This window comes from Falco punctatus (assembly GCF_963210335.1).
Source record: "Falco punctatus genome assembly, chromosome: 7".
Classification (NCBI taxonomy): domain Eukaryota; kingdom Metazoa; phylum Chordata; class Aves; order Falconiformes; family Falconidae; genus Falco; species Falco punctatus.
In genome coordinates this window covers 45,969,645-45,991,885 of record NC_137587.1, presented here as the reverse complement: position 1 = coordinate 45,991,885, position 22,241 = coordinate 45,969,645, and the positions used below count along the sequence as shown (strand labels likewise).

General features: G+C 44.7%; 1 protein-coding gene across 2 annotated transcripts in view; it reads right to left on the bottom strand.

The window, feature by feature from the left end:
- Positions 1 to 21,441, bottom strand: part of MAP4K5 (mitogen-activated protein kinase kinase kinase kinase 5) — a 76,917-nt gene extending 55,476 nt beyond the window's left edge. Inside the window, exons 1-2 of one of the 2 annotated variants that reach the window (XM_080397068.1) lie at positions 16,803 to 21,441; positions 16,277 to 16,479 (exon numbers count right to left, since the gene is read on the bottom strand). In XM_080397068.1, coding sequence (XP_080253194.1) covers positions 16,277 to 16,479; positions 16,803 to 17,400 — 801 coding nt within the window. In that variant the 5' untranslated portion in view covers positions 17,401 to 21,441. The remainder of the gene's footprint in view (positions 1 to 16,276; positions 16,480 to 16,802) is intronic. The other variant, XM_080397067.1, reaches the window with a different exon arrangement.
- Between the last annotated feature and the right edge of the window lie 800 nt (positions 21,442 to 22,241).

Here is a 22,241-nt window from a genome sequence, read left to right as displayed (position 1 = left end):
CCTAGTGTTTACCACAATTAACTATATAATTTTGCTTACTCTTATTATTTACATAAATCAGTCAGTTTTAAAAAATGCTTTGTAAACACAGCTGGAAAAGTAGCAGGCAGCTAATGTAAAGAACAGCAATGCTGGACATACTCCTAATGAATAGAAAGGAGCAGCTTGTATGTCTGAAACACCATCCCTTTACCAGCTGAGTTTAACAGCCAGACTGTAGAGCTGGAAATTCATAAAAAGTCAGTATGTAGCTAGAAAGCATCTCAGAAAACCTATCTTAAAAGCAACAAGAGTTAATCCCCATTGTGTGAGCCTAGAATTGCTACCCTTCACAACAGGATGCTGCTACTTTATGCAGTCTTGTGTATTAGGAAAGCACTTTTGTAAAAGAAACTAAACTCTCCGGAAGCTCTGAGAAAAAAGTTCCTTGCAAATTTGCAGGTAAAGATTAACCCAAGCAGAAAGGCCAGTTCTGATGAACAGGCTCATCGCTGAACGTGACCTTGTGAAACGCTCACCTGATCAGCACCCTGCTCAGAGAAAGAGTACAAGGCTGCTGTTTGCTCAGAGCAGATCCAGACCTTGGTGTCAGAACGGTGCACAAGTGGGAGAATCACCTGCACAGGCTGCAGAGCTCCTCCGCCTGGGCTCCAGCCAAAACCAGTAGCTCCCATTATTGCTTTACAGTTTTAGCCTGAGTAGAGAGCATGCTGGTAGCTGTCCCAATACCAGGCAGCACACCCTGCAAGCACCCTCAGAAGACTCACAGAAGTGGTATATGACTCATGTACATCCTCCTGCATTCTGCTGTATCTTACTCCTAGATGGGTGCATGTACTGAACCCATACAGGTGCAATTACTGCAGGTGGGGGGTGGCAGTGGCCACCCCCTCTTTTCTTTTATATGAAACAAAATAAGCAAAGCCAAACCAAAATTCCCCACAGCCCAAATCTAAGAAAACCTAAACAGAGTACCAGACAGAATAGAGGCCCTCCTGCTCAGTGCTGGGAGTGTCTCCATAACAAATGCTGAACACATTTTTCTTCATGTGGGAACATCTAATGGATGGATTAAAAATGTAGAAGGAGGAACAAAAGATACATTTTAAAAGAAAAAAAAAAGGGACAAATCTGTCAAATATTAATGCAAATCTTACTGAATGGTCTGAGATTTGAGCCAGACAGAAACAACCGTCCCTCCCATTTCAAGTCCTCACGATGCTCTGCTTATCACCCAAGGTGTGCCAGAGCAGCTCACATGTGAAGCACATGTCTTTGCTGCTGGAAAAAGACACCTAACAGCAATTTCTAATTTTCATGGCTGTTTCTCTTTTAGAAGGGCAGAAAGACCCAGAGGGATTGCTCACCCCACGATCTTCCAGATGGATTTCTGAGATGGAGAGCAGTACCAGGCTCCTTCATAGCAAAAGGCACAGAGGCTTTCACAAACCATTTCCCTAACAGAGACTTTATAGATTCAGTACACTAAAAGAGAACTATCTCTTACAACCATCACCACTACTACTTTTCAGGATAGACCAATAATAAAGATTCTAATTTTATGTGCTAATTTTACTTTGTATATGTATTTCTGAATTTCTTGTGTCAGCTAGTTTACATGGCAGTGGCACTACTAAACAAGCCATCACTTTGGATATTAGAGCTGAATAACGTACAAAGACAAATACTGATTTTGTGGGTGCTCTCCTGATGGAGACTGCCACTCCTCATCCTTCAGCCGAGGAACATGAAACAGTACAAAGCAGGAGGCAAGCCTCACAGCTGTCACTCCCTATTTCCACATTCACAGCACTTGCAATTTCCCTTACTGAAGGAGAACCACCCAGAATACACAAAATACCAAGGTTTAAATAAATTCCACATTAAAACCTGAAACCCAATGCAGTAAGATCTGTGACTGGCACTCCTAAGCACAGCTGTGATGCAAATAAGGCTTAAATGTATTGACTTTTACCAGCAGTTGGTGAAATTTAGATAGTGTATCTCTTGCAAAGCAAGCTGGGAGGAGGGGAACCTACCTTTCACTCACAGACTTCAGACACTTTCTTAGTCAAGGCCAATTAACTCAAGCAACAAGGATTTAAAGCTCATTAACGATGGTCGCCCAACTCCTTTCATTCCAGCACAGAAAAACAGCCTAAGGATTTGTATAGCGAAGTGGCTTTACAGATATCACCAGCCACTAAAACGTTTAATTCTCATTCCTAGCAATAACTACTAAGGACAAAGACCTATGGCAATAAAGATAACAGTAATAACAAAGCAAAAATCAGCATACATCTTAACAAAATTTATTTAGGGGGGAAAAAGTAACAGCAGCAGTCAACTATAAGCTTCCAAGTAGAGACTGGTTATTCTCCTATGAAATTTTCTTGGCAGATCATCCTTCACAAAATATTTGGCATCATCTTTCCAAAACTGAAAAGCTAAAGCTAGAAACAGACCCTGACCACAAAAGTATTATTTAGCAACTAATGCAGCACAAAAGATACAAACAAATACCACATGAGAAGAAAAAAAAAAAAAAAAAAAACACACCAAAAAAGGCCCAATTTTGAATCTGCTGGAGCAGACCACTAGCAAAAACCAAAACAGAAAAGAACTTTTTCAAGTTACTTCTATATGCATTAGATTGACTTGAAAAGCTACCAGAAACAGCTCACTTTCCTGAGGAATAATACTTATTTCTGAACATATCATAAGATCATACAAATCAAAGAATGCCCATGAAACTGCTAACATACTTAAAATTGAGCAGATGCCTAAGAGCTTTACTGGCCAGGGTATAAAATAGGAGAAAGGAGGGGGAAAAAAAAAGGAGACAAAAAAAAGATATTCAACCATATTATTAAACTACGAACCAAGATGGATTTTAAAAGTGTTTATTCACCGAAAAATAGGAAAAATAAATGTAAAACAGTTTTATTTTTTTCCTGTATTGAATGCATAGACCATGACATAGGAAAAAACTCACAGTATTATGGAGTACAAATCCAAGTAACATTAAAAGATTACATGTTTTATGAGCTGCAGGGAAACTTATTTACTCCACAGAGATGAAAGAACTAAGAGATGTGTCAACCAAAATATTTGAAGAAAAGTATCTACACCTTTTCACTGAAACAAAAATAAATCTGGCTTTCTAGGCAGGGAGAAAAGTTTCTGAAGGAAATTTATTGCTCCCCCTTAAATCAAGCCACTTGTATTGCATTAAAGAATTTAAGACCATCATTTCATTTTTTTGATACCAAAGAAATTTTTTTACTACTTTGCTTTTTAACTGTAAACTAACACACAATAAGAGGTGTCTCTTCAGAAAGGCAGATCTGAGGAACCACTGCTGGCATTTCAAAGAGCTGAAGAAACTGCAATTCTGAGATTGCAACCCTTATACCATCACTCTTTGCATGCAACTTCCTAAAACACCAGAAACACTTTTGCACATGCTTTCAGATTAGTCAGAACAAAATATCTAAGTATGCATTTTGCTGGGCTTTTTGTTTGGTTTAGTGAAGTATTGCCTAGAATTGCAGTACTTTATGCTGTAACTGAGCTCACTTCAAACTACGGTGTTTGGGCAAACCCTTTTCACGTCACACACAGGCTCTTCTGTAGTACCAAGCCTTCTAAATCCAGGGGACAAATCTATATTGACTCCTTATTCTTACTGTAATTTATTTGATACAATCTAGAGAGGTGCAGGTGAAAAACTAGATTTAAGTAGAAAAACCTAACTCCAACAAAGCTGTTCAGTAATTGCCTCCTTAAAATTTCAATTCTTCAGAGATGAACTCAGTTACAAAACTAAAAGGAACAAGCTACAAAATTGTCTTCATGAAGAAAATAGGTCTGAGCATTTTGTTCTTTGTCATTGTTATTGTTAAATAAAGCAGGGATCAGAACTGAAAGAATGAATAAAAAAGCAGCTGTGTAAATCAAAGAAGTTAAAAGAAAATTAGTTAAAAATAGGAGTGAGAAGATTCTTTTTCTGTCCTAAGATTAAGTTTTGGTTTGCACTTGTATTTTATCAATTGTCACCTTCTTGGGGTGGAAGATGGGTAAGACATAATGATATCCTCTCGATTTCATTTGTGTACATGTGTATACATAGCTCAGTGTACCTGCTTCTTTCTGACTATTGGGACAATATCACTGTTCAGCTGTTTCTACTGGAATTAAATCCAACATTTATTTACAATATTAATTTGATATCTTATGATGATGAAATAGTGATCATTAATATTTCTAATTCAGTAGGCAATTCAAAAACCACAGCCTGGAATTCTGTTGAAATAAACAGAAATGACATTTTTGTAAGCTTTTTAATGAGGAAAATTGCAATTTTAAAGTGTGCTACATATATGAGAATGGTTAAGTATATGTTTTGCACTTACGCTGATTAAGAGAGGAAATATGCTGCTATTTCATAAGAGATTATATCTTTCACGATTTTACAGCTATCATAGCCTCTCACATCTTATTTTTAGCCAGAATGGAGGAGAGAAAAGAAACGGCTTTGATTTTTCTTTTTTTTTAAAATAATTTTCTCAATTTTGACTGATCCACTCATTTAAATGATGTAACTTGAAAATAAGAAACAAGTTTTTTCGACAGCTTAATCTACAATTGTCAAACATCAGTTTCACTTCAGTAGCCTGGTTTCAAGCACTTGGCCAGTTTACTGGTTCAACTTTCTTTAAAACATGGACCAAAACCATACTGTTCAAATAATATGTATGCTACAGAAATCACAATATTACAGTAAATTAGGCCTGATGATTTAATTGGAATTGTAAATAAATTTTTTTTTTTGTAATATGCTTGAGAACATTTTCCATCTTTCCTTACTCCTCTTTGTTTCTACAAGTTTTTAAACCCGCCTTTGTTTGACCCCAGAGGCTATTTAGGCAATGCCCCTCCATCCCAGGAAGCAGCTCCGCCTGACAATCCGCTCTCCGATTTTGCAAAAGTCTACAGTTCCCGCCCCCAATAAATGTAATCCTCTCCCTTCAGCAGCTGTGTGGATTTTCCATGGACCAGCCTTCCTGAGCCAGACACCACTAAGGAATGTGTTTGACAAAGCCGGAGGAAATCATGATAGGGACTGTGTGCAGCCACTCCTTCCCCATTCCCAAAATTACCCCGCAGCTTGCAAGCACCCTCTGCTCTAGAAAGCACAACAGAGTGCACAGTGCAGGGAAAGTCACTTCTTTACATATATAAGATTTCCTCTTAGCATGAGGTTGTAATCCCTAAGGGCTAGTTCAGCTGTGCCGTGCATTCAGTCCTCAGCATCCTTGTAGTCAAGATAGCTGGAGAGGGACTTTTTACAAGGGCATGGAGTGATAGGACAAGGGAGAATTGCTTTAAACTAAAAAGAGGGTAGATTTAGAAGAGATATGAGGAAGAAATTCTTTGCTGTGAGGGTGGCAAGGCACTGACACAGGTTGCCCAGAAGCTGTGGGTGCCCCATCCCTGGCAGTGCTCAAGGCCAGGCTGGATGGGGCTGGGAGCAGCCTTGGGTGGTGGAAGGTGGGAACTGGGTCTTTAAGGTCCCTTCCAACCCAAACCAGTCTATGATTCCCAAGAGCTACTATGCTGGAGATCTGATGATCAGCACACCCACTTAGAGAGGAGTAAGCCATGGGACGTGCAAGAAGTAAAACACTGACCTGCGGGTTGTTTTTTGGTTTTTTTTTTTTTTCCTTAGGTAAGACAGCAGCAGGCAAAACACAAAGAACAAATGAAAATCAGTCCTGTAAATCAAAACAGATTACAGCCACATCCTTAAGTAGAAACCCTTAGCTGTCATGTGTAATATTACACATACTATAACATCTCTGCAAGATATGATATATCCTGCAAGTATATTCCACCTGCAGGAAGCTTAAGATATCATTATTGCCCTTCTCTGCATGCAAACAGCAGAGATTGAACTCACCACGTAATCAAAGGGCATCCACGCAGGGATCACATGCAATTTCCACCTAAAGCTTCAGAAAGTTTCCTATAGCTAACTAAAGTGATACATACGGATGTGAAGTAATGAAACCATGGGAGTAGGAGGGCCAAAGCCAAAACATCAGGATGAACTCAGCATCCCGTGAGGCTGCATCCCAGGGAATGATAAAGCTGATAAGTAAATAGCCTGGCACCACATCTCTCTTAGGGCAAACCAAGCGCAGCTAGCTAGCCTGGCCAGCAGGCAGTATCTCACACACTTTCCACACCTTGCCTGAAGCACCACAGCTCGGAGAAACAGAGGCAACAACTGCTTCAACTCTCTCAGAATTTCATCATATCACACTTTCATGGAAAAAACCCACAGCCTGTCTGTCCTCCTCCACTTCTGCAGGAGCTAACTTTGCCGCTCAAACCAGCACAGTCCGTCCGTACTCAAGACATCCCACTGCAGGATTTAAACAAACCTCAACACCCACGGAATGAGAAAAAGGAAAAAATTATGTTCATGTACCCTAAAGAGGTGGTTGGCTGTGACTGCTGAAGCAATGACAGATCATAAAACATTCTCAAGATCTCCATACCCATCCTCTTAAGCCCCTCTGTCCTCAGTTTGATATTGTGAGCCAAATTTAAAAAACAGACTCTCTCTAGACAGGATCTGTTTGGCAAAGGTGTAAAGGCACTATGTTAATCAGAAAGTTAGTCGTGCCTCTTCACAATTAACCAAGCAGCAGAGGATCAGGACTCAAACAGTGCTTTAAACACCGACATGCCTGCCTGACAAAATAAAACAGCATTATCAGAAACTGCTTCTCCTGTCCAATTACAGACCCAGACTCTTGCTAAATAGCATGCTGGTGAGGGTATTTTGATTATGCAGATACACTCTGCCCAGCCTCAGAAACCCACACCCCTCATGAGCCGCTAATGCTACAAAAGCGGTGCCCACATAGCTGAGTTAGCTCAGCTCCCTTCCTTCCACACACCGTATCATTATCCTCCCCTGCAACAGAAATTATCCTCTTAAGGCAGGGGGTATTTAAAATGGCAATGCCTCTTTCACAAAACAGTGAAACGAAGAGGGATCTCAGCTGCTTAAGAGAATCTATCATTATATTTAAATTAACAACATGCCTCTGACAGACAATACAGCTGTGAATACCTGCAAGTGATACGTCAAATACTTTCCTTCCCTTACCCCACCGTAGACCAAATGCATCAAAAGAAAAATTTCAGCTGCTGTTTTCAAACCCCTTATAAACACAAGACAAATAACCTGACACTGTTAATCACTGGAGAGCAATGAACACTTATTAGGCATTGCTTGCTGACAAATTTTAACTCTTTAAGTTTGATCAAGACAAAGATGGTATGGCCCCACCTTTATTCTACGTACCATGTTTACTTTTCTGTGCCTGTGCAAGAGACTTTACCACTTACCTTCCCAAGACGAATGACTAAATCTCCCAAACATCTTTGGGAGCCTAGTGATTATAATTTAACTATTATCTTGCATGTCTGTACATTAAACAGCGAGTTAAGGCAAACGTAACACAATTCTATATTGCTTCAATAGCAATGATCAGCAGAGAGCCACACACGCAGCTGACAAGACAGCAAAAACAGCTTCTCGGGGTGGGCTAGCCCATTAAATGTGAGAAGAAATGACATCTTTAATGCTGTACAGGAAAGCGCTACAAGAATGCTCAGGAACGATTTTTTACCAATAAGCCAATAGAACCCCCTTGAAATGACCTCTTCACTCTGTGACGAGAAACAGCACCTGCCTTTCTGGAATGTCTCAAAACTCACATTTCAACAAGCTACAAATCCAGCTGTTCACACTAACCTGAAAAGGTGTTTCATTCAGCTTTCTGGAAACGTCCAGCCAAACCTTCCCCATCTCTACAAAAACATGAACCTTCTATATACTATATTCATGCAGAAGACACAGAAATAGACCTGGGAGAAGAGGAATTCCAACATGCCAAAATATCAAATATGGCATTAAAGATGCCATTTGGATGGATCAGCTCAATAAACACAGCACTTCTGACCACCAGGATAGCAGGTCAGCTCAAAGCTCCGAGGGCTACCCCCGAGTGCATCTCGCACTACCTTTTTTACTATCTTCAGAAGCAGAGAAGTCAGTGAAAACAAATACAGCCATATAAAGGGTAACAGACTAGGAAAAAGTACTGGGAGAGGCTAAGACTATGGAACAAAAGCCTTGGCACTTCTTAATTCTCTCTCCGTTGCAACAAATTCCAGATTTTTTACTGCCTGCTCATGACGTACTGCCTACTCATGACAACCAGTGTCTGCTCAAACTATATCTTAGTGTCCCACAGTCTCAAAAGTGAGCTGAGATCTGTGATGCTAAATGCACTGGTCCCATAATTTGACTATCTCTTGACAGAGCAAAGGGAACTCAGTGTCCTGTGTCTGACAGCTCTGTTAGTGGTCACTGACTCAGAGATAAGATGTTAGCCCTTTCCCCAATGCCCCCCCGCCCCTTCCTCATGTTTCTATGTAACCACATCCCCTCTTGAATCCCTTTCCTTGGGATTTGATGGGGCAGTATGGAAACAGCACCCACAAAACAGATTTGCCCCTGACCTCCAGTCCCAACTGAAGGAGAAATCAGGAAGCGACTCCTTTGCTCACACCTCCTTTCACCAAAAGTGCGAGAGGTCCAGAGACATGGTCAAGCTGTGGCTTCTTGGCATGGCATTTTCCATCCACCACAGGGGAAGGTGAGCTTTGGCTCTTTGAGCAGCAAAGATGATCCTTGCAGACACTATCCACCATGCTGGATAAAATTAACTACTCTAATGCTTGAGTGAAGGGATTCAGAAAGCCAAAGAGCAGCATGGAAACCTCTCTGTCCTAAACACTGAAATTTTCCCCCAGTCTAGGAAGGAAGAACAGTTTATCCAGTCTCTGTACACGTAGCCTCAGATCTTCACGTGATGGAGACACTTCCTGCAGGCCAGCCACTGAGGAACACATGAGAAGGCAGATCTGGGTCTCAAAACAGTGCCAACAGGCTAAATATTATCCAGCAGAGGAAGACACCAATTTCGCTGAGCTGGTCAGGTGGCAACAGTGTTAAAAGGTGTTTCAATCTCAGTAGACCTGCTCTGCTATTTTGATAAACAGAAGGGACCCCCATTTTTCAGATAAGCCACTCTTGAACAGATTCCCAAATGACAAAAGGGAAAGGGGGTGGGAGATGCATGACAAATACGCTGTGTGGTGCTGCCTGTGAAAACACGCTCTCCAGTCCAGCAAACCACAGCTTGGAGGAAAACGTGGTAGCACATAATATAGACACCCCTTCATTATAATTAGACAGATTTAGTTAACCTGTCAGAAAGATTACTTGGAAAAGCCAAATGGGAAGTTCAGGTAAACTATTTCTGCAATACCCCTTCCCTAGGTACACTCTGCAGGGAGATTTGGCAAAGGCTGGTGGAATAAATTGTCTTGCTATTTTTCAACTACTGTCAGTTCAGGTTTGCTGTATTTACCTACTCCCATTAAAAGCACTGCAGCATCTGGTTTTATAGATCACAAATGCAAGATCTTCAGCAAAATACCCTGCCCTTCTTGTTGACTGGTGGTCCTGAGTGCATTTAGGATTCAAATAAAAAGTTCAAAGGCTGCTGCATCTACCAAATCTCACTGAGTGCTCTTATTCTAGGAATCCTTCAGAAATTTGGAAAGTACTATTCTAACTTCTTGAAGAAAAACACAATCTGAAATCCTAACAAAGTGCTAGAGTGTAAGAAAGTCTTGACAATCTAAAATGCAAGGCATGAGGTTGCCTTGAGTTGAAGAACAACTTTTATGAATATGCAGATCTACCTGTTTTGCATTGCTCTCAAATGGAATCACCTTGGGTTGATGCTGCTGCTTCTTTTCATTCACAGCCATAACCAAGAAGCCAGGTGCCAAACATGAATAAAGGTGGCAAGCATATTTGTTTTTCCAGCTGCAGGGCGGATGGACAGTTGCTGGTGTCAGCAAAATATGCTGGCAAACTCTGCTATGGCCTTGCTAACAGGAAGAGCTATTCTCTCTGACACGGACGACCTGCATACTTCTACCACGCACCTCTGCTGATGGAACTGGGAATCACTCAGACACCTTATGTTATAAATCTTGGACACATCAACGTTATCCAAACACGTTGGCAATGAAAATGATCATTGCCTCTTCTGGAGACAAAGATGAAGTAGATACTGGTATGCAAATGTTCTGATCTTTGATCTGTTCTTCCTTTGCAGAGATTTCCTCTGCTGTTGCGGGGGTGGGTAGTGTGTGCGTTTCAAAGGGGATGTTCGAACTGCACTATTCACTTCCTCTGAATGGATAGCTCACGTTGAAACAGAGCTCTGGTGCAAGGCAGAAAAGGCACAGCTCACATATACAGCACCTCTCGTGTTCGACATTGGCCTCCAAAAACATGTGCAACATGCAGGGAACAAAAGAACGTGCTCTAGTTAACTCCTTCCTGTGCAGGTCCGCAGGATGCCTCAGCCTCCCTCACTGATTGTACCACAAATAAATGAGGAATAACAAAATCATCTACCCAGCAGAGTGTCTCCTGAAGGATAAGTACTAGACAGTTAATACTGTCTATACATCAGAGACAAGGCTGGTACCAAGAGGACAATAAACTCAACAGAACAGACTCTCAGTCCCTCCTTGGCTTCAGACACTGGGTACGGCCCTGGTACTTGACAGAAGCACACTGAGAAGTCACTATCACTCTTTCTTTGGCTCCTCAGAGGACCTAACGCAGGAGGACAACTCCCTTCAAAAGAACCGGAAGAGAAATCAGACCTGTTTTTAAGACCTCTGAGACTACCCGCTTTTGAAAGTAAGGGACAAGGAGAAACAGACATAGGGAGAAATACTCTTACTTCTACCACATAACCTACCATTAACAGAAAACATGAGCAATGGGAGGTAATGTTTAAAAGCCAAACAGCTTTGAATGTTCCACAACAAAGATCAAGTGCTTAATAAGAAAAAAAACCTTACAAATATTACACATGGAAAAGCGAGGGCTTCCCCCCAGCTCCTGAATATCCTAACAAAGATTGTCAATAAACCACTGAGCATCTTAGTTCTCAGCAATACATATATATCTCCTACTGACCGCATCCTAAAAGAAAAGCACGCAATTTCCCAGAAGAGAAACTCCAGCAACAGAAACTCGCAACCACTGGTTTGATGCCACTCTAAATACCTTCATATGGAAAACCTAGAGTACTTTAAGAGTTCAGCATGGCTACTGCAAACACTGCTAACCAGAAGGCTTTGATCTCAAAAGGAGGAGTGGAATCCTCCAACGTGACAGATGTTTTATAGTAATTTATATGTATAAGCTATGTATATTCACCAGGAACAGCAGTGCTGAATCAGGGATGGCCAATCCAATTGGTATGCAGCTGCTAAAACATATTTGTATGAAGTCGGGAGTATGTGATTAAAAAATTATCATAGCCATAACTGTACTCTGGTATTGAAACAAAGCCATATACTAAGCAATAATACTCCATTTTTAACCTGTTGACTTTAAGCAGTAGAAGGTTTTAACCAGTAAGTACTCATGATCTGTGAAATTAGACTGACATTAAGAATTATTTTCAAAATATCAAATACAGGTTCTCAACAGCCTTTGCACCAGGAATTATACTCCAAAACTCTGAGAATAAGGCACTAATGACACAAGCAGGGCCGAAACTTGATTCAAACTGGACAGAGTCCCACTTCAATAGCGCCCATTAAAGAAAAAAAAATATTTTTTTAAACTGTATTTGAGCAAGAGTCTCTGTGTGCGATGATCCATTCCATTACTCACTATTTTCCTGCAGCAGTGATCAGCGGCAAACCAGCATACGTTTCTTCTAAGTTAATGCCTTTATCTGGTACAGGAGATTAAAAAAACAACCAACCCACCCCAAGAGAAGAGAGACTGAGCAGGTGACTCAAGAAGGAATGAAATTTCCATGATATTCAATAAAAATGGCTCTCTTGTTTACGGGTAGTTTCTGCTATTAATTTGGTATATTTCTCACCCCCTGTGCTTACTTCTAAAGAAAGCTACTGTAGCACTGTTCACAATCCTGCTTGGAAGAACCAAAACAAGGCAGCTTTAGAATTGCCGCACAAGATCATATTTGATCCTTTCAGTAAGGACAGACATCAGCTATTCACCCTGCAGAAGCAGCATACAGAGGGTGCTGGGCTGCGCAAACGCATCATCTTTCGGCTCAGCTGCCAAACAAGAGCTTTCAAAAAGACAAGTCTACATAAACCATCCTTTTGTTCCCCTTCTCCAAAAATGGAAGATTAGTTAAAACTCTGTTTGGGGCACTTGCATTAAAAACCACAAAAAAACCAAGCCCTGTGTAGCTGAGGGAGAAGGAGACAGAGGAGGCAGTAGCGAGTGGAATTGTTCCCCAGCAAAGCCAACAGGTTGACAGTTTACTAGTCATCTTGTAGTCAAAGACTCCAAATTCCTTTTTATGTGCAAGGGGCGGCAACCCCACATCTCTTGCCATGACACAGGGTATTACTTGCCCTAAATCTCTCCACCAAACCTATTCCAACTCAGTAATAAATACTCAACTAGAAAGTCCACACAGGAAATCCCAGTAAGATATAGCCAAAGTAAATGATTGCCCTAATGCAGCACTTATTTTCTGAGTTCCTTCAGGACGTTAACATCTACAAATAACCATAAACTAAATGACTTGATGTTCTGATACAACCAAATCCCACAAGCTATCCAAATGGGCCAGTCTTCCACTACTCCACCTACTTCCACAAAATCTCATGGGCTGCAGAAACATGCACTTACAGAGCTGCTGATGTGAACTTTGTATCAAAACTGGCCTTATACAAATTACACTACAAGGCCCTATTGAAAAGCTGCAGGTTCACTGACAGGTCATGCTGGCATGAAATACCATCCAGGGAAACATCTAACCACACCAGGAGAGTTTACCTGGGATGGGATCTGACGGGCCACTTCCTAGTGCTGGAGATTAAATTCCATTTACAGTTTCTAGTGGCTTTTTTCATTTTCTGCTCTAAGACACTGGTCAGCTGGGTGTTGCTGCATTAACCACACACACAATGTCTATTTCAGCATGACTGTGCTGAATAAACTTACCTCATTTTTAAATACTGCTTTGAGATATTCACGTATATGACCAAGGAGGGCAAACAGAAATCTTGCCAGGAAAGCCAAATTAAAATCTCACTCTCGTAGACCTTGCCTTTGCAGCATTAAGAGATACAATGCTGAGGATGCCAACCATTTGCCAAGGAGTAGGGACAAAAAAAAAATAAATACTGTCAGCATATTATTAAGTCCCGGTGAGCACCCAATCTTCATTATTATAGCCTCTTTCAGAAGTCAGCGATTTAAGATAGCTTGATAGGATGCTTTGAGAGGTAAATTATTCCAATGGATTAGAAGTAGAAGTAATATCCTCTATGAAAAAGAAAATAAAAAGCTTTCCCAATACAGATGACAACTAACACGTCAGGGTTGTAATGGAAATTGTACTTCCAACACTGGTAGACCCAAACTTGGATCTACTTACACACTGTGAATAGATAAGAACACACTCTATGGTTTCTCCCCAGCCCTGAAATGGGGGGGGGGGGGGGGGGGGGGGGCAGGGAGAGGGGAGAATATTAAAACAATGGCAACAATCCAGTACTTATGAGCAACCCTACAATCAACCATTGTGTGCCATGTGACAGACAAGAGAAAAAAAACCCACAAACACTGAAAACACACATTTCAGTTTTAAGCTTCCATAGTAGTAATGAAAAGCAAAGTGGGTAGGAGATTTTCAGAAAGGTCTTAAATATTCTTCTGTAACCTAATAGCGAACACAAATATTTGCTTAACCTCTGTCTTCAACATCCAAAAAAGAACCAATTACTCTAAAAGCTACCAAATGCCCCAAGAAGAATTTGAGGCATGAACCACCACCACCAAAAAGCATCTGAGGAAGAGGCAGATCTCCCACAATCAGAAGGCTGCCTCATTTAGACATCCTAAAACCAACTGTGCTGAAGACACTGGTGACTCATTATTAGCGATGGAGCAAAGAAACCACTTGAAGAGGTGAGAGGAAAATTCCATTTTAATTTAAGAGCACTCTCTAGCAAACTCTGCCCAAGCTCTGCAACATAACAACAATCAGATATTCACTAAGAAATTCATTTTATAAACACTACTGACAGCCCGCAGCAAGCACAAGATGTGCCATCTGTGGCAAGAAGAGACTTGCCATGAACTAAGAAAAATAAAATATAATGTTTATACATTAAGTCCTTTCAAGAAAAAAGGTTTACTTTAGTTACTTTTAAAACTAACATAGTGTGAACAACTTTTAAAAATAAGTTTGCTTTGCTTATTTCTCATAACAGCCAGGGCCATCTGATTCAGTATTCCCTTGATACAGGTCCTCCCTGTTGCAGGGCTTTATGAAAACAAAGAGCACACCAATGACCTAGAAACAAATGTAGGCTCTCAAACTACTTTAAACTCATTCACTTTATACTTGTGTAAGATTTATAACAACGTCTGAAATGACTGCCAAAGTCTTCAATTTAAATTTGCCAGGTTGCACTATGAGAAGGTTTGGGTTTATTCCTATCTGAAACTGTTTCAGGAACAGAAGACACATTTTTCATAACCCAAAAAATGGAGGTGGGGAGGAGGGTTATGGTTTGGGTTTTGGTTTTTTTGTTTTGTTTTGTTTTGGGTTGTTGTTGTTGTTTTTTTTTAAGGGGATATGTTTACATGGCACAGAGCAGAGCCATGCATTCAAACCAGCTCCGGAACCGGAAGCTGTATGACATGTCAGCACAGCACTCCACTAATTACCAGGATAACAAGAAGCAGAATATTTCTTTTTCCACAAAGAGATGACACAAAATACTTCTCTGCAACACAGCTAGTTAATTCTTGTCGTGCAGCCCTGTACTGTGAAGGCATACTCAACCAAAGTAGCTCATGGTATGCTGAGGTTTGGACTGACGAAACCTGAAATGCCCTTTTGAAGGATTTAGAGCTTGATTCCCTAGCAAAGAAGTCAACTGATCTGTGCAAAGCACTCTAGGAGAGAAAAAACCCAAAACAAAACAAAAACAAAAAAAGGGAAGAAAAAAGGAAGGTAAATATGCACCATGAAAACTTTTAAAAATAACTCCCTGAGGCCATAAGTAACTATTTCAAAGGGGTGGTGGGAACAAGATCCATCTATAGAACTTCAATTTGAACATTAGCGGAGAGCCCTACTCCCAGCATGAGCAATTACTGCTGCCTTTCATGTGGCAGAGTAACACACCTTTTCTCCTACAGCTGGTTGTGTCAGGTCTATTTTAAACACGCTCAACAGCATTACAAAGTAAAACATTGCAGTGAGGCTTCCCATGTGGCTGAAAACTCTGGTTACCAAAGACAGTCTTTATAAGCAACCCAACCCCTAAAGTTGCCCAGCATCCCTGATGTCTGGGGAAACGACTCATGCTTCCCAGAGAGGCAGGCAGAGGCACACGCCATGCCTGCTCCTTCTCTTTCCCGTGGCCGTGGTTCTGGCGATGTAAGCACCAGTATGCACCGTTTCACAAGCATCCACCAGATTTGCAGCTGTAACCCTACCACGAGATGTAACTCCGCTCCAGCTTCGGAAGAACTTTAATCTGCTTCTGCCTTTTGCCTGCTATTATTAACCTCAGGGATAAACTCACACCCTTTTAATCAGGTGCTCTAACCGGTGCATTCTGGAAGCAGGTAGCACAGACAGGTCTCCTCTCCCTTCCTTAGCAGTTAGAAGTGTCACCCGCAGTATTCACCAGTTGAGACCTCTAAGAAATCAGTGAGGGGATCGGTAAGGCAGACCCTTCAATGCTTGCAAGAAGTCAATCCTTTTAAATAAAAGCGTTAAAGAGAAAGAGGGAAACCTGACGCTGAGGGAAACCCTGAGTCCACAGGTTTTTGAGAGCCGCTCTGTCCCGCCGCCCGCTGGGTGCCCCCGGCCGTGAGGGGAGCCCCGGGCCGGGCCGTGAGGGGAGCCCCGCAGCCGCTGCTCCGGGCCTCGAAGGGAGTCCCAGGCCTTGAGGGGCGCCCCCTTTTCCGGGCCGGCCGTGCGGGGAGCCCCGCAGCCGCCGCCCCGGACCGCGAGGGGAGCCCCCGGGCCGCGAGGGGAGCCCCCGCAGCCGCCGCCCCGGGCCCGGCCCCGCCGCTCACCTTGTAGACATCGCCGTAGGTGCCGCTGCCCACTCGCTGGATCAGCTCGTAGTCCTGCTGCGGGTTCCGCCTCAGGATATCCCCGCTCGGCCGCGCCACCGGCTCCATCTCCAGCCCCCGCCGCGGGAAGAGGAGCAGCGGCCGCTCTCCGCCTCGCCCCGCCGGCCGGGGTTCCTCCCAGCGCGGCAGCCGGCCCACTGCTCCTGCGGCGGAAAGCGCTGGCTGAGGGGGGCTCCCGGGGCGGGCTCTGGGCCGCGGCCGCCGAGACAAAGGCGGGCAGCGGGCGGTTGCCACGGCCGCTGGCGGCCCGGCGGCGGGGGCAGCGCCCTTCGCAGCGGTTCCCGGGTGTCTCTGCGGCAACGGGGAAGCGCCGAACCCGGCGGGGAACGTTCGCCCCGGCCATAGTGGCGAGGGAGGTCCCGGCCCGCCGGCGCTGAGGAGGCGCCGCGGCCCGCCCGCCGCCGGCCGGGGCAGCCGCCAGCCCGCCCGCAGCCAGGCCCCGCCGCAAGGCCGGGCCGGCTCCTACCTGCGCGCCCTTTGTCCCGCCGGAGAGGGAGCGCCGCCGCCTCCTGCCGCCGCCGCAGCTCAGCGCTCCTCCCCAGCCGCAGCCGCGGCCGCGGCTCCCACGCACGCACCGCCCGGCCCCGCCGAGCCGAGCCGGGACGGGTCGGGTCGGGTCGGGACGGGGCAGCAGCGGGCCTCCGCGACGCCGCAGCGCCACGGCGCGGCCGACGGCCCGGCCCGGCCCAGCCCTGCCCGCCCCGGCCCCGCCCGCCCCGCCCCGCCCCGCGCCAGCCGCGGGCCCCGGCCGCCCTCGGCGTTAGCGAAACCTGTGTCACCGTGGCTGCCGCCGGGGGCTGCCCGCCGCTGCACCGCCCTGCTACGGCGGCGGCCCGGGCCGGGCCCACAAGGCCGCTCCGCCCCGGCGGCGGTGGCCCCGCGGCTCGGCCAGCCCGCACTGCCCGGGCTGGGGGCGAGCTGGGGGGCCGGGGGCAGCGCCGGGGAGCTGGGGGCTGCCGCACCATGGGGCTCCTGGAGCCGTGGAGTGGGCTGGGTGGGAAGGGACCTTTACAGGCCATCCAGTCCGTGCCCCCTGCAGCGAGTGGGGACATCTTCAACTCCATCAGGTGGCTCAGAGCCCCGTCCAACCTGGCTTTGAATGTTTCCAGGGACAGACATCCACCACCGATCTGGGTGAGGGAAGGGGTTAAAGAAATTTTAGTAGATCTAATTGCTTAACGATTACCTAGATTGTTGTTGATAAATAATGCTTTGTTTTACTATTGTATAAATTAACTGAAGCAAGGAGTCTACAGATCCTCCTGAAGGACAGTTCATGATGAGAACTAGCTAAAACCAACTCTATAGTTTGGACAAAGACCAAGAATAACTGAGTCTGTTCGAAGAGAGAAGGTAAAAAGTTCAGAGCAAGGGCATCCCCATGACCCCCACCAAGAGACACTATGCAAGTGCAGTTGGGAAGGTCTTATGGAAATGACTTCTTGAAACTAATTTTAATGTGAAGTGGGGCTAGGTTATTAATATGTATAGATGTATTTGGGAATCTTATGTATACGCACCATTTGATTGTATAAATTGAGGCAAGTTGTTGCCCCAGGCATGCACGGCTTTGGTGGGACTACCCCCGGTGCTGCCCAGCGCTGAATAAACATACCTACTTTATGATCTGATAAGTTTGTGGAGTCTGATTCTGCAGGTCATGGGCAACCTGTGCCAGTGCCTCATCACCCTCATAATAAAAAATTTCTCTCTTATATCTACTGTGAATCTCCCGTCTTTCAGTTTAAAGCCATTCCCCCTTGTCCTGTCACTCCATGCCCCTGTAAGAAGCCCCCCCCAGCTTCCCTGTCGGCCCCTTTGGGCACTGGCAGGTGCTGTCAGGTCCCCCCGCAGCCTTCTCTTCTCCAGGCTGAACAGCCCCAACTCCCAGCCTGTCTCCATAGCAGAGGTGCCCCAGTCCTCTGAGCATCTTCGTGGCCCCCTCTGGACTTGCTCCAACATGTCTATGTCTTTGCTGTGGGGAGACAAGTGTGGGGGTAGGCAAGGCTGTTGGCCTGTGCCCCTTGGTTTGAGGCAGGAGGAAAGCCCGCAGCTTGCCTATATCACATATACATAACATATTTATATCCGTGTATGTGTCTGCCAAACACCAGGATGAGCTTTCCACCTCACACACTGAAGCTCTTCTTTTGTGTACATCCTGGTAGGGTTATTGCAGCTGCCACAGCAAAACTGAGCTGGGTGCCGGAGGCTGACCTGCCCCCAGAGACGCTCTGAGGTGTGAGAGGAGGAAGAAGAGGAGGAGGAGGAGGATGTACCAGCTGGGGACAACAGGGACATGGGCTATGCAGGACTCCCTGGGTCAGTGAGTCTTATCCTTTGCAGTCTGGATTGCAACCCTGCAGCCGCATCACGTAATCCTTCCCGTGGGCTAATCAAGCGCCCCGGTATTTAGCTTTGTGGGCAGTCAGCTCCGTGATAGTCACACGAGAATTAACTGGGACTTGTTGGGACTTGTCTCCTCGGGCTCCTAAAGTCAAAGAAAGCTTCTGTGAAACTGCAAGATGGAAAGTATTTTGTATCTGCCTTTCCCTCTTTGGAGAACAATTATTTTCAACAAAGCAGGCAAAACTCTCTGCAAAACTCACCTATGGTCTCTCAAATGAGTGCTAAACAATTCAAGAAACCCAAAGGTGGGGATATGGAGCAGAGGAATGCTGGAATTAGCAGTAGTATTTGCTGCATGTAAAATCATTAAGGCCTAAAAAGAGGTGTGATTTTCTAGGCGCAAAAAAACCCACATACTCAACGCAGGAAATACGTTTGCAAAATCTAGGTAGAAAAAAATTAAATGGATGCCAGATGTACAAGTCTCTGTGGTACTGGATTGGTTATTTAAGAACAGATTCTGCCTCTTCGGCAGCCAGACAGCCCATGCAGGTCCAATATAGTCTATCGACAAAGTAGCTGGGTACTGATTCAGTTTAAAATGGAGCCTGGGTTTTAAGCTTACTCCAGCACATTTAGAAATCCCACATGCAAGTACCTGAAACAGCGGTGTTGATTGCATAAGCTTTTCCTTCAAAACATAGGCTCTATAGCATAACTCATTAGGATCAGCATGTTGCTTTAGGTTAAACTGAAAGACAGCATATGCAGACTCTTGGGAGTTGCATAGTGGCATTTGATTTCATTGGGGTTTTATTTATGAGCTTATTTGAAAATGTGTGTGTCAGAAGCAGGCTGCAAAAAAATATGAACGGTCCTGCTTCCAGAGAAACAGGGGAGCACAGCACTGCTAACTGAAAGAGATACGCATTTAATTTCCCCTTGTACTCTGAAAGGCTTCTACATCCTGTATGTTCTCTCCAACATAAATATGTTAAGCTTTCCTGAACACCCAGCAAATAAAGAAGAAACTATTTACCCATTAGGGAGCTGTATTTCCTCAAGTGATTTTTAACAAAACAATTACCTCTCCCCCCATAAATTAGCTTCCTGCACTCCTGATACCGAGCTGTTTGTGTCCTTTTTCTTTTCTCTTCCTTGGCTAAGGGTTCGAATGCCACTTTTCACTCTACTGATTTGCTGCTCTTGACAAGCCATCAGATGACAGCACAGGAAAGAGGCCATTTCATTTTCCAGTAGCAGATGGCGCATTAAGACTTGGCCTCCTAGAATGTCTTACAGATCCAAGGGCCGTCCAACGACTGCAATTTAATGCAAAGGCTCCTGCATTGACCACTATTTTGTCCTTGCTGGCTTAAGTTTCCCTTCCCACCTGGAGGTGTAGTTTCCCGTCCCGTATCCACAGTGGTGAAGCGTGAGCTCTCAGAGCCTGCCTTGTGATCTGAGCTTCAGTCCTCCTTCCCCCGGCTGGGTCTCAGTCCCTGTTGGAAGCCCTACTGGAAAACGTATGTAAGTAAATAAGAGCAGCACCAGGACTGTATTACTATCGCCATTTCATGATTAGAAAAATGGAGGTAAACGAGCTGTGCAAGGCGTATGGCGCAAGGTATGGCTGGACACCGTACGCTGCCAGGCACGTCCACTTGAGCACCCGCTGATTCCCACTCTGCATTTTCCACCCTAGACCACATTGCTTTTCTGGTCAAGCATGTTAAGGAATGTGCTTTTATGCAGCATCTCTCCTCTGAATGGGTCCCAACCTTAAAAGGAATGTTAAGTGGTTTTACATCAGGCCTTATGTAGGATCAGAGAATGTAATCTGTTTGCATTGTAGTCTTGAGAGGAAGAACAGCCAAGATTTTTTTCAATGAGACATCGAGACTCATCTGGTAATGGTAGATGCAAAACTGTAGAAATTTCTAACTGAACAATATAATAAAGGTCATTTTAAAAGCAGCAGAATGTGCTGTGTGTGTGAATGCATGTTCGTTTTCAAACGAGGAACTCTGAGCTATGAAACAGCAGCAGGAAGGAAAAGTACTTCAGCCCTAGTTTTTATCAAACTGCTAAAATGTCTTTAATTTCACATAGTCTAACAATCTCACGTGGAAGGTGCTCAAAACCACTCTGTGAGATTGCTTCACGTTTGTTGTGTGTTTGAATAATAAAATAGATCAGCTGCATGAATCAACCCGAGGACCTGCAGCTTTTCCCCTTCATTGATTCCTGCAATACACTGTATTTTGCATCAAACTTTGTTGTTGAGGAGACAGAGTATGCTCTCAAGAAATGCTGCCGCATCTTCCCTGTGATTCAAGATGTAGCTTTTTTTCCCCAAAGTTTGTGGTTTGGGTTTTTCAGGCTGGTTTTCCTCCATGATGAAACACACACTGTGGCTACACCCCGTCTCCCCACGGCCATGAGCGAGGGGCCCACAGAGAAGCTTTTTCCAGGCTCTCTGCTGGCAGCCTCCTGCCCTTGGGTCCCATTCTGCCTGTGACAGGCAGGATGCTGAACATACTAAAGCTTTTCAGCGTCACCTCAGCAGCTCTCGGTGCTGTTAATGCTGCTTTACCTGCCTGCTGAGCTCTGCTAGTGGGACCCTGAATAAGAGGGATAGGGAGGTTTCACAGGGTCCCTACCAGTCCCTCACTGCTAAAATGGCCCTTTGGGACAGGTGGGATGGCAGTTGCTGTGGGCACATGATGACAAGCACAAATGATGCCTGGAAAAAAAAAAAAAAAGAGCTTGAGTAAAGGGGCTCTGATGAAAGGAGCATGCTATTTCTGTGGCAAAAACAGAAAGAGGGAGAGGTCTTGGAAAAACGGATGCAAGGAATCAGCCAAGGGAGCAGCCTTGGGGAAGAGAAGAAGGAGGAGATGGCATCCAGGCCTGTTAGATGCTAGCATGGGAATTCACTTGCTTCAGAAGGCATCAGTCTCCCATAGATTGAGGATCTCTCCAGCATCGTTGTTGAGATGCTCTGGGAATGGACCAAAACCTTTTTTCAGGCCGTCAGGAGACCTGGCTCCCTTGCAGGAGCAGAATGAAATAAAACCACAGCTCAGACCCTCATGCCAGCTTTAACTGAGGCCCTTGTGCAAGGGTTTGTTTTTCACGGAAGGAACAGGAGCGCTAGTGGCTATACATTATTTTTGTGTCACCCTGTTTACGTAGCTGTCTCTCAGGAGACTTTGCAGCTGATTGTGCTGTTTGCATTCAAAGGAAGGAAACCAGCTGGATGTTCCCTCCCACGTGCACGCGCGGGAGGGCAGAGGTGAAGCAGGCAGCTCCGCCAACAGTAACTGCTCAGCACGAGGATGCAGGAGACTGTTCAATTAAAAGCAGCATCAACAAGGGGACTTCAGAGTACTGCAGGGAAACCTGGCTGCTCCCCCTGTTTCCAGGTGCACAAACCTGGCTGGAACATATTGCAAATATCTTGCTGAATCATGCAGGCAGGTGATTTGGTTGTTTCTGCCAAGATGGAAAAGGAGCTGGAACCCTTTCCCTGGATGAGGTGTATCTTCAGGGG